This window comes from Bicyclus anynana, chromosome 13, assembly GCF_947172395.1.
Source record: "Bicyclus anynana chromosome 13, ilBicAnyn1.1, whole genome shotgun sequence".
Classification (NCBI taxonomy): domain Eukaryota; kingdom Metazoa; phylum Arthropoda; class Insecta; order Lepidoptera; family Nymphalidae; genus Bicyclus; species Bicyclus anynana.
This window is the reverse complement of record NC_069095.1, coordinates 6,289,253-6,301,770: the sequence shown is the minus strand read 5'-3', so window position 1 is coordinate 6,301,770 and position 12,518 is coordinate 6,289,253. Positions and strand designations below refer to the sequence as shown.

The following is a 12,518-nucleotide window of genomic DNA, read 5'->3' as shown; positions in this document are numbered from 1 at the left end:
TTAACAAATTGAGTAACATCTCCCGTTTTCCCAACATTTCCCTTCACTGCTCTGCTTCTATTGATCGTAGCGTGATTAAAAGTATACTATAACCTGCCCAGGAGTATGAAGAATAATTGTACCAAGTTTCGTTAAAATCCGTCGTGTAGTTTTTGTTTCTATAAAGAACATACAGACAGACAGACAGACAGACAAACAGACAGACAGACAGACAAAAATTTTACTGATTGCATTTTTGGCATCAGTATCGACCCCTAATCACCCCCTGATAGTTATTTTGATAATATATTTCATGTACAAAATTGACCTCTCTACTTATCTTCTTCTTCTTCTACTATATAAAAATAAGTCGGGTTTTCCTTCCTGACGTTATAACTCCAGAACGCATGAACCGATTTCCACGGTTTTGCATTCGTTGGAAAGGTCTCGGGCTCCATGAGGTTTATAGCAAAGAAAATTCAGGAAAAATTCAACAGAAAATCGGGAAAATCTTTTTTTCACATACATCTCTGATACATAGCATGTACTACAAACCAATATTGTAGGGGTAGGGTAGGGGTAGTTGAAAGTTTTCATAGTTTCATGCGGACGAAGTCGCGGACGTCCGCTAGTTATAAGTATAGTATAATACTCAAGTACTACTTATTTGTTCAAAATTCTGTTAATTGTCGCATTTTGTTCGCACTTCTGAGAATATAGGATCGATCATCGGGCCAGCGGGTTATCACAACGATACTGAACTAAAGCTAAATAAATGGTCGCCCACAACCCGTGCAATGTCAGTGCGCTAAAGTTTTCACTGTAGTGTGGATCGAAACAGTTTTTTAATGTAAGTTTATTTAATTAATATTATTTGTGTTACTTTTTAATTTTGGTATAGATAAATCGGACCTTGGAAGAGGATATAGGATAAATTTAAACCCGGAAATTCCATGGTTCCCGCGGGATTTGTGATAAACAGAATTACATGCGTCCGGAGTTGAAGGTGTTCGCTAGTTTTAATTGCGTATTTTAAATTATGTCGTTTATTTTATTTTATTTTATTTATTATTCTAAACGTGTGTCTATATGCTTTTAGTTTTCAACTTGCCTTGTTAGTTTAGGTCAAATCTTAGAAGTTAAATTTTTTTTTTCAATGTTCTATTAACATTAACTTCGGTATACTCAGTGCCGGATTAAGGTAACTTAATGCCATTGGCAATCTTCGTTTGTGTCCATAATAGACTGAGAGCCCGTTACCCTAGATATTCGTCATTTTATAAAAGCTAAAAGTTTGTCAGCTCATGCTCCTACCATTGTAAGTACGGTAGCCAATAATGGAGTTTGGACCGTGGTGACTTTTAGGCCTTTTAGGTTTCGGTTAATGCATCACTGTATTGGCACCGCCTTCAAAATAATCAGAAGGTAGCACGTACGATGTTATTTTTCGCTTTTTAGTTTATTTTCTGATTTTGAAGTCGGTTCAATTTTTTCATGATTTTTTTTTATTTTTACATTTTTAAAGTATAAATTCTAAGAATAAAGTATATTTTTTATATATTTTTATCTCTTCCTTACTTTGTAAATTGCGTTCAAAGAAGGACAAAAGCATTTTTTTTCGAGTTATTAATTACTCAATTAATGTTATGAGAGTCTTACACAGATAAACATATTTAAAGCTTTATTATACTGGTATAGGTACGAGTAGATAGTGCTTACTTTTTAGGCTTATTTAGGTAACACCTATGTATGTTCTAGGGAGATTTTTTTTAAATATTATTATTAGCCAATTAGCCATGTTATTTATAAACTAGCGGACGCCCGCAAGTTCATCTTGTATGCGCGTTCAAACAAAATTACCAATATCTTTGTTATTTGTGCGTTTATCTTTATAGTTCACATATTAAAAAATGTCACATTTAATGTAAGGAAGCTAAAACTGTATGAATTTTCATCTAATTACGATAAAAAAAATTTAGTAGTTTTTGAAATTTTATAATGTCATTTATTTTGCAAATATCCAGACAATCTTTGCTTTTCATGTATAAATTAGTTAACATTGACCCTATTTACCCGAATGTATCATAAAAATCAATATATTCAAACCTAGTCATCATCCCCATTATCTTTAAAGTAAAGTGAACTTTAAACAGTACTGATTAGGTCCACTTTACTTAGAATAAAAATTAGGTTAAAATCTGAATCCATGTTTATGGATATGCGGGGATAAGTACATATAAATAAAATTGAAGTGTCTGTCTGGAATTTTAAAATAACTGTGTTTTTAAGTGTTTATAATTATTTACACGCTTTTTTTTTTTTTTGTATAAATATCTCTCTGTTCTGCGTTCACGTCTCTATTCGTTACGTCTATCTCTACGTTTTCCGAGGCAATATATAGGCTACTTTCTATTCCAAAAAAAAAAATACCCGCAGGATTCGAGAAAAACTAGTTTTCACGAAGACGAAGTCGCGAGCAACGCTAGTATTATAATAATATAATATTTGATATTACATATATTCAAGTATGTTTCAAAATTTCATTTTCATGTTCCAGATAGCCCACACCTCTACGTTTGCACTATCAAAATGAGGCTCCTCATTATAATAGCCTCATTTTGGGCGCTAGTGGCTTCCAAGCCCGAAATGTACAAAGAGAAAGAGGACTTCCAATTCTCAAGAAGTTCGTCGGACGATGGAACCAAATCAGGGTACTACGGAGCACAGAGGGGTAACATGGGGGGTAACTACGAAAGGGCCCACAACATGGACTCGTTAGCGCAGCATCAAATGAGCACACTCGTCCGAAACGTTGACGGGGAACTAGGAGAAGGCGCAAATACGAGAACAGGAAGTGTCTACACCGCTGCGAACTCAAGAGGTCTTTACGGATCAGGCAACTACGATTTAAGCAACCTCAGAGGAAGGAACTTCGGAGAAGGCACGAGTTATGTAGATTTGACGCACTTCAACAATTTAGGCCATTCAGGTCATACAGACTTCGATGCCCTATACTCAGCAGCTAACAATGCAAGATACAGCAACAGTCAATCGCATAGTTCTGGACTCAGTTCTGGATTCCAAACGTCGGGATCGCACACTTCTGGACTTAGTTCGGGATATCACACGTCAAGATCACAGGCTTCTGGGCTTAGCTCGGGATACCAAACGTCAGGGTCGCAGGCTTCTGGACTCAGTTCGGGATACCAAACGTCAGGAGCACTCACTGGACTTAACTCTGCATACCAAACGTCAGGTCTCGCGTCACAATATTTGCAGTCTGGCGCGCAACATGGTGTAGACAATACTTATGATGCCAGCAACTATGAGCGTGACAGTCATAGTGGAAGCAACTTTAAATATGTTCAAAGTAGTAGCTCAGCGCGATCTGACTCCGAAAACAGTAACAGTGGCAGTGGTTACGATTATAAAACCAGTACTCATTTGCTACACGCTACACCAGTCAGAGTGTATATAACACCTGGCAGTAGAGTGGCAATACCAGTAGCGGCTCAAGTTTATGACGCGTCTGCTGTTCATGGACAGAATGCAGTAAACACTGATTCAGAAATTCTAAGCACAAATGGACAGCGAATAAATTACAAACCCTCAAATAATGCAAAACATTACGAATCTTCTTACAGTTACCGTAAAGAATGGCAAAAACAAGACTCTGTACCTGCAGTTGCAATAGTTCCAACGGAAAGTCCATTTGCAAGTAACAGTGAACTATACGAGGATGCACAATCTCTTCAAACAGCCAACAATGAGCAAGAAAGCGAACTAGCATCTGCTAGTAGTCAATCGAGCAGGGCCAATAGCGCTTATTCAAGTGGGTATAGTGCCAACACAAAGAGTCAATTATCTAGTCAATTATATAATTCTGGGGCCAGTGCATCAGATGCGTACAGCCACAAAGCGTATGGTGCCAATTTGTATGGATCTCATATTTCAGATGGTACACTTAATTCAAACAAGCTCGTTGAAGACATCGCTTCTAGACCAAAAAGCTATCACTCTTCATATTCGTACCACAAATCATGGGAAAGGCGTGGTGATCCATACGTAATAAAGCCAGTAAGCGATGTTACCGAACAAAACAGTCGCCTAAGACGATCATTAAACACAAATGAATATCAACAAAGTGAAAATTTAAATGATGGACAGGAGGATCTGGGTCAGCAAACTGACAGTAGATGGCAAAACTTAGCAGATGCTGGACAAGAAACACAAAATAAATGGGACGATTTAGAAAGTTTTAATCAACAAACGCAAAGCCAGTTGGGCAATCTGGAAGACTTAGGTCAACAAACACAGAATCAATGGGACAAGTTAGAAGATTTAGGTCAACAAACTCAAAATCAATGGGGCCAATCAGAAGACTTAAGTCAACAACCCCAGTCTCAAGATAGATTAGAAAATTTAGGCCAAGAAACTCAAAACCAATGGGGACAGTTAGAAGACTTAAGAATTAAGAAACCCCGGTCTCAAGATAATCTAGAAGATTTAAGTCAACAAACACAGAATCAATGGGACAAGTTAGAAAATTTAGGTCAACAAACTCTAAATCAAGGTAGCAATTTAGAAGGTTTAAGTCAACAAACACAAGACCAATGGAATAAATTAGAGGATTTAAGCCAGCATACACAATCACAGGATAAAATAGCAGAGTTAGGGCAACAAATTCAAAATCAATGGGGCCAATTAGAAGATTTAAGTCAACAAACTCAGTCTCAAGATGCATTACAAAATTTAGGACAGCAAGCTCAAAACCAATGGGGACATTTAGAAGACTTAAGCCAGCAACCTCAATCTCAAGATAAACTAGAAGACTTAGGTCAGCAAACACAGAATCAGTGGGACAAGTTAGAAAATTTAGGTCAACAAACTCAGAATCAGTGGGGCCAATCGGAAGACTTAAGTCAACAATCACAAAACGAATGGAATAAGTTGGAGAATTTAAATCAACAACCTCAAACTCAGGATAAACTAGAAGAAGTCGCTCAACAATCACAATCTCATTGGGGTAAACTAGAAGATTTAGGTCAACAGGCCCAAAATCAATGGACCGACTTAGGGGGATTTACTCAACAAACACAGTCTGAATGGGGCCAACAAGAAGACAAAACTCAACAATCACAAAGTCAGGACAAAGTAGAAGATGTAGGTCAACAAATCCAATCTCATTGGGGCAAATTGGAACAATTTGGTCAAAACGCTCAAAACCAATGGGATTTAAGTCAGCAAACACAACCTCAATGGGGTAATTTTGACGATTTAAGACAACAGTCACAGTCTCCTTGGGGAAAACTAGAAAATGTAGGTCATCAAACCCAAAATCAATGGAATAACTGGGCAGAATCACAGAGCCAGCATAGATTTGAGGATTTCGGTCAACAAACACAGTCTCACTGGGATAAACTAGGAAATTTAGATCAAAATACACAAAATATGTGGAACTACCTAAATAAGCAAGAAAGTAAGTTTAATGCATAATTTATGACTGTACTAAAATTACTAATGTAATACTACTAATGTGTTCTAACTATGTGTTGTTATATTGTCTAATGTCTTAAAATACTAACTTCACTAGCTCTTTTTGGCAACTTTAGGAGTCACGGAAAATCATCAAATAAGGTGATTGAATTTTAAAGAGATTGTTAATGATTTTTAAAAAATCAGAAATTGGATGGAATATCGCCTTCTCTTGGTACAGATTCTCCATTTGAGGCCATAAATATTTTCGTCCCTCTTGGCAAACTAGAGTATTGGACTTACAGATAAAAGTTAGACCTCTTTTTAGAGAATTTCCTCTTCTTTTTGAATATTTTTTTAATAAAATAGAATCATTTTTCCTTATTACACTACCCATTTTTTGTAATAAGTTGTTTATAAGATGTTTTATGAGCATACATATGATATTTAAAAAATAATCAACATTTGTCATATTTTTCCATGACTCCTGAAAGTTGCTGAATTTATCATATATTATCTTATATTATCTTTGATAAAAACTAGCTATGTTTGAGTTGTGAAAGTATAACTAATATTAACTTGTTTTGTAATTAAATACATACTCAAATCAAATAAAAAGACAACTGACAGTTTTTATTATAAGCTGTTTAACTTTACCCTTCCATGTAAATGAACCCTAGTGTGTGTGTCTTCAAAGCCTTGACCACATATGAAGCATTAATTATACTGATGAAATCTAAGTAAATTACTATAATGTTAAAGTATATTTCAATTCTTTAAAGTAGTTGCATATTATATAATTACATCCATTTAAAAAATTGAAATATATAATAAGAATTAAGATATAACTTTAAGTTTCAAATAGAATCCCATATTATTGTACGATAGTGTTAGATTCTATATATTGACCAAAGCTTGTGTGAAACAACAGAAGTCTTTTTATGTGTACTTACTAACATATGCCCCATGTTTTCTGAGTTTCTGTGGGAATATGGGGATAAAATAAAGGGCAAGTAATAGGAAAAGATTTTTTAAAAAGTTTTTTTAAGTACAAAAAATAAACAGAAATCAAGAAATCAAATCTTGCCTCTATATAATATTAGTTTAGTTTATCCGCTTACTAAATATATACCTATTAAGTACTATGTAGAAAAACTGAATTATCTAAAGCATGTTTGATATATTTTATTTACATAATACCTTATAAATATTAATTATAATTATAAAATCCTTTACTAGATTTGGGACACCATGCATGGAATGTAGCAAATTTTGGTCAAGATATGGAAAACACCTATGGAGGACATCAGTTTTATGGACCGTGGACTACAGATGACAGATTTGTTCCTTTTATAAACAATGGAGATATTCCACACTCACCATATTATCATTCACAGATATCACAAAATAATAACAGGTGGATCTGTCGTTATCCTGGACATGGAAGTTATTTCCATAATCATAATTTTGATGGAAGTGAAACAGCAACAGAATCAAATATTCCATTTAATACTCAACAAGCCAATCCGGTGATACCAATAGAAAATACAGCACATAACGAAGATAAGTTGCCTAAGGATGATACAAACATACAAAGCGAAACTACTACGATGAAGTATGTAACAGTACAAGTCCAAACACCAGACCCTAAATCTCAAGATACTACAAAAACAGATAAATCTCCACCTGAATCTAATAAAAATCCTATTGATGTTGGACGTGGGGACATCGGTCCGGAAGATTCTTCAATTGAAACAACTATAACTGAAAAAAGCAATTCTGAAACACCAGAAGAAATAGTACCTTTAAGTTTGACTAAAAACCAAAGAGCTATGTCAGTAAAACCTTTAAATTTAAGTGTAACAGGCATTAATCCACAAAATGAGGCGAATACACAAAATGTTCGGAATGACGTTAGCACAATTATAGAACCAATAACAAATTCTACTGCCGATCCAAAGCACAGTCTTGAGAATGATAACATAAATTTAATTTCAGTACCAGAAGATCCTACCCAAAAATTCAAGTTACCGAGTTCATTAAATAATCCTGTAATTGAAAAACAGATTGGTAGTATACCAATGACTGCTAGTTATGAACCACGACAGGAAACGTCAACAGTGGTATTAGAAAATATTGAACAGCAAAAACAGACACAGAGCTTGGACCAGCAAAACATGGGTCCATATTTGAAGCCTAATGAAGAACAAAATATAGAACAACATTTAGATCCTTTAGAGCCACAAAAAGTTGCACAGAATTTATTATCTGTTGGACAACCAAATGTCGAGCAACCTATAGAAGAACAACAAATAACTCAACAGTTAAACAACTTTGAAAAGCAAAATTGGGGTCAAGAACCACATAACTTTAACCAGCAAAATATAGAACAGTATTTGGAGCCTTTTAATCAACAAAGTATGAATCAACATCATGAGCCTATTGTGGCACAAAAAGATGCACAGAATTTAGAATCTGTTAGACAGCCAAATATAGAGCAACCTTCAGAGCCTTTAGAAGAACAACAAATAACTCATCAGTTAAACAACTTTGAACAGCAAAATTGGGGTCAAAAAACACAAAGCCAGCAAAACATGGAAAAAAATTTACAGCCCTCTGGACAAGAAAATATTGGTCAACAATTGGAATCTCTTGAAAAACAAAATCTAGAGCAATTACAGACTAATAACAATCCACAATTAGAAAACTTTGCCCCAACAGATAGTAGACAACTAGACATTCCAGAAAAAAATCCTACAGCTTTCATTGCACATGATGATTTTGGGCCATTGTTCAAAGAACATACTGATAAAAATACTGAACCCTATTTAGAACCAACAACAATTAAAACAAGCCCTCAAACAAATGATCAAGAACAAAATAAAGAACTCTCAAGAAACACTGAAGCTCCTTCAACTCTTGTAGAACGAACTACTGAAAAACAAGGATTTTGGGGATCAATATGGAAAAAAACGAAAGGTGCTAAGGATACCATAGTATCATGGTTTCAAAGTTAACTAGCTTGTTTACAATTATCATAGATTAATTTATAATTTATTGTTTTGTTTAATATTTATGGAATCAATAAGAGTAAAAATTGAATTTGCTTACATCAGGTAAAGAATGAAAGTATTTAACAAATGCTTGTTGCTGTACTGAATCTGAAACAAATAAAAATGCAAATTTAATTTAAATGTATGATGACTGTAAAAATATTTAATACTAGCGGACGCCCGCGACTTCGTCCGCGTAAATTTCGATGTCAACTTTACTACTACCCCTACCCTACCCTACCCCTACAATACCACTACCCCAACCCTACCCTACCCAAACCCAAAATCTACCCTACCCGTACCCTACCCTACCCCTACCCTACCCCAAACCTACCCCTACCCTACCCCTACCTTACCTACACCCTACTCCCATCCTACCCCTACCCCCATCCTACCCCTACCCTCCCCGTACCCTATCCTTTTCCTACCCCTATCTCACGCCTACCCTACCCCTACCCTACCACTTCCCTATCCTACCCGTACCTCTACCCTACCACTACCCGACCTCTACCCCTACCCTACCACTACCCTAAACCCGGCCCTAAACCTACCCTACCCCTACGCTTCTCTACCCGTACCCTACCCTACCCTGTAACTGCTTCTTACTCCTACCCTTAGCAAAATCGGTCCAGTCCTTCGAGAGTCATGGTGGTATGACCAAAAGAAATAGAGACTTCTATGCTAATAATATAAAGAGGTAAAGTTCGTGTGGTTGTAGGAGGTTATCTCTGGATCTACTGGACCGATTTGGAAAATTGTTTTACCAATAGAAAGCTACGTTATTTGCGAGTGTTATGGGCTATATTTGCTTCCCATATTCACACGGGAACGGGAACTACATAAATGAAAGCGCCGGGCGCCATATAGCGGAATTTCTGCGTCTTTTAGAAATTTTGTATTATCTCCGAAACTATTTAAGTAATTAACATACTGTAAAGGGCAAATCTTATCTCCATAATATCCTTGTGATTATTAAATTATTTATTTTAATAAGGATTAAAGTTTAGTTGTATAAATAATGACGTAAACCTAAGTATATAAAATTAATAATTTTTAAAACACAAAAGGTACTATATCTGATAATATATAGAAGATAGATATATGGTGTCGCGGACTTTTTTGTAGAACTTTTAAAGATACATAACGTCTCCATACATTAATTTCAATTTTACACAATAGTTAAGGCAGCGCATGCGAATAATTCTGTTTAAGAGGATTTTCAGTCCGACCTGTATGACAAAAACTGTGATAACTCGGCTAATATATATGATATCAATATAAAATATAGCCTATAGCACTCCCCGATAGTGTAGCATTCTACTGGTGAAAGAATTTTTTAAATCGGACCAGTAGTTCCGAAGATTACCCCATTTAAAAAATGTGACAAACTTACAAACTTTACCTCTTTATAATATTAGTATAGATTAATTTACATTTCCCTAGGGTGTAAGTTCTACAACTTAATCTCTTACATGCAAAGCAAAGAACTATTGTATGGGGTGTGAGAGGTTAATACCATATACTCAATGAGTGTAATAAAATGAATATGATTTATAAAAAAATATATTTTAATTTCCTAATCCTAAATTTATAATAATTAAAGGTAGTAGGTAGTAACTTCACTTAAATATGTTGATTTATAATTGATCGTCAATCAACCCTTTCTTTTCGGGTTCACCATGGTCACAGCTTTTGGCATATTTAATCTAAGTGTTTCAATAAATTACTTCAGTGTTTATAGGAAATATGGGAAATCCTGAGTGAACCCTTAGTGCCAATTCTCTTGGGAATCTATATATATAAAAGAAAGTCAGGTTTGTTACAACACTTATGACTCGAGATCTCCTAGATCAATTTGGCTCAAAATTGGTGAAGAGGTAGCCAAGACCCAGGAGAAGGACAGAGGATACTTAGGATAGGGGTAGGGTTGAGTAGGGGTCTGGTAGGGTAGGTGTAGGGTGGGAGTATGGAAGGGTAGGTGTAGGGTAGGGCAAGGGTATGACTAGGGTAGGGATAGGGTATGACTAGGGTAGGGGTAGGGTATGAGTAGGGTAGGGGTAGGGTGGGAAAGGATAGGGGTAGGGAACAAGTCAAAGTTACTCTCTTAATGTAGCTTTCCATTGGTGAAAGAACTTTTCAAATAAGTCCAGTAGTTTCAGAGATAATGCAAAGGAACAATAAATCTTTCTTTTTTTATAATTATTAAAGATTAAATACAACAAAATCAAACTTAATTTTTTTATCTGTGCGATCAACAATATTTTATAAATGAGATAGGGCGGCACTAGCGCATCAGAAATGTGCATAGCGCATCAAAGAAGTGCATAAGTGTCTTAATATCATTTAGTGGCATATTAAACAACAGAAGTTATATTAACAAATAATACCTAAATATTGACTACAATGTCGAGTTTAGTGATCAGGAAGTGTAAAACTATATATATAATTAAATATAAAATGTAAATACTTAAATAAAATAAAATAAAAATAGCCTTTATTCTCTAACAGCTAAATACATATGTTATACTTAATACTATTACTTAATTTATACACCAGAGCAGTCAGATTGTCTTTCAACATAGGCCTCCTCCAGACTTTGCCACTCTAATCTCTAGCCTTTCCTTGCCATCCTTTCGGCAGGTCATCCTCCCATCTTTTGTGTGGTCGTCCTTGATAAACACATAATTGTGCATGTTAGTGCTCAGTGGAATAGTTAAATTCAGATCACTTTTTGTGGTGATTTTTCAGGCATGTAACATGTCTATAGTATAAAATATTGTTGGTGTTGATACACTCATATAAATAGGTATCTAATGCGGTCTGTATGTTTTGTTCTAGAATTGAAGGCCTACGAGATAAGTAAAATTAGGTGTATAAGAGTTGTAATAATGGATCCTATTGCAGGTCCTGACTTTCTATTAATAATTAATATTTAACTTACCCAGATTTAAGGCTTGTATAGGTTGTAACGATGACATTTTAACCCGCGTGAATTGGTAGTAAATTGGAATTTATTGTTAAAAGTTTTAAAGTAAGTAATAGTTACCCACAAAATAATATTTAAAAAAGGTTATATTTTTTTAATTATAATGCATTTTCTAAGTGCTTCAATTATTATTTATTTTAGTTCCATACAAATTACAGTGTAAACAATATGGAGTATGGATATTTAATAGTTATTTATAATTTTAGTGTATTTGAATGGAAATACAAATTAGCGGCAAAATTAAAAATTTGACACTTGCTTGACACTGACAGCACCTTGACAATTTAACAAAAAAACAGTAAAAGTCAAGTAAAAGTAAATTGAAATCACAGACAACTATGTGTTATTGTCTCAGACCAATTATAGAAGGACCTGTATCGCACTCATAGTCACAAACAAAACTGTCTGTCATTTTCTAAGGAAAACGATCTTAGATTTGGTATATAACTTATACTAAACTAGAAGTTTTTGTGCGTTTTTTACACTATTCAACTACACAAAAAGGTATTTTTACGGAGCTCTTTAACCGACGAACACGATTACAACTATTTAAAATCGATTCCATAGAGACAGCTTTTATAATCGCATTAGATCATTGATCATATACTTTGACAGAAAAGTAACACCTAGAGAGGCAGGTCCTACAATAGTTGGTCTGAGGTTATTGTTGATGATGTTTGACAGAATACTACATTTTGTATTTGTTTAATAAAATTAATCAATCAATCTTATTTAAATAAAGACAATTTTAGGTTTATGAGTATTCAGGATATCCGAAAATAAATAGTTTATGGCTTACTTGTGGTCTGATATTTTAATTCCTCCGTGGCATATCGTCTCTACCAGTCTCTGCCATCTTCACTCTGTGGAACTGATTTTTGGTTTTATATGTCATTCAATTATGTTCCTTGTCATTCATTCTGATTTCTGCTTCGACCATTAATAACAGGACCTGCCTCGCAAACCGTTACCCCTCTGGCAAAGATCAAAATTCAATGATCTAACTCGTTTATAAAAACTGTTGC

At 34.8% G+C, this 12,518-nt stretch overlaps 2 protein-coding genes across 2 annotated transcripts in view; one reads left to right on the top strand and one right to left on the bottom strand.

The window, feature by feature from the left end:
- Window positions 1–11,758, bottom strand: part of LOC112045785 (DNA mismatch repair protein Msh2) — a 37,042-nt gene extending 25,284 nt beyond the window's left edge. Inside the window, exons 1-2 of the mRNA XM_024082113.2 lie at window positions 11,449–11,758; window positions 8,566–8,615 (exon numbers count right to left, since the gene is read on the bottom strand). Coding sequence (XP_023937881.2) covers window positions 8,566–8,615; window positions 11,449–11,485 — 87 coding nt within the window. The 5' untranslated portion in view covers window positions 11,486–11,758. The remainder of the gene's footprint in view (window positions 1–8,565; window positions 8,616–11,448) is intronic.
- On the top strand, window positions 623–8,652 carry LOC112045776 (uncharacterized). The gene is made up of 3 exons (XM_024082102.2): window positions 623–829; window positions 2,537–5,458; window positions 6,694–8,652. Exons 2-3 carry the CDS (start codon window positions 2,569–2,571, stop codon window positions 8,469–8,471), a joined length of 4,668 nt encoding a protein of 1,555 aa, XP_023937870.2. The 5' UTR covers window positions 623–829; window positions 2,537–2,568; the 3' UTR covers window positions 8,472–8,652.
- Window positions 11,759–12,518: the final 760 nt, after the last annotated feature.

What these genes read in the sequence shown, in the direction of transcription:
- LOC112045776 (XM_024082102.2), top strand. Translation starts at nt 2,569, where the DNA reads ATGAGGCTCCTCATTATAATAGCCTCATTTTGGGCGCTAGTGGCTTCC. An exon ending in CTACCTAAATAAGCAAGAAA is followed by an intron (nt 5,459 to 6,693) that starts GTAAGTTTAATG and finishes ATCCTTTACTAG; the next exon opens with ATTTGGGACACCATGCATGG.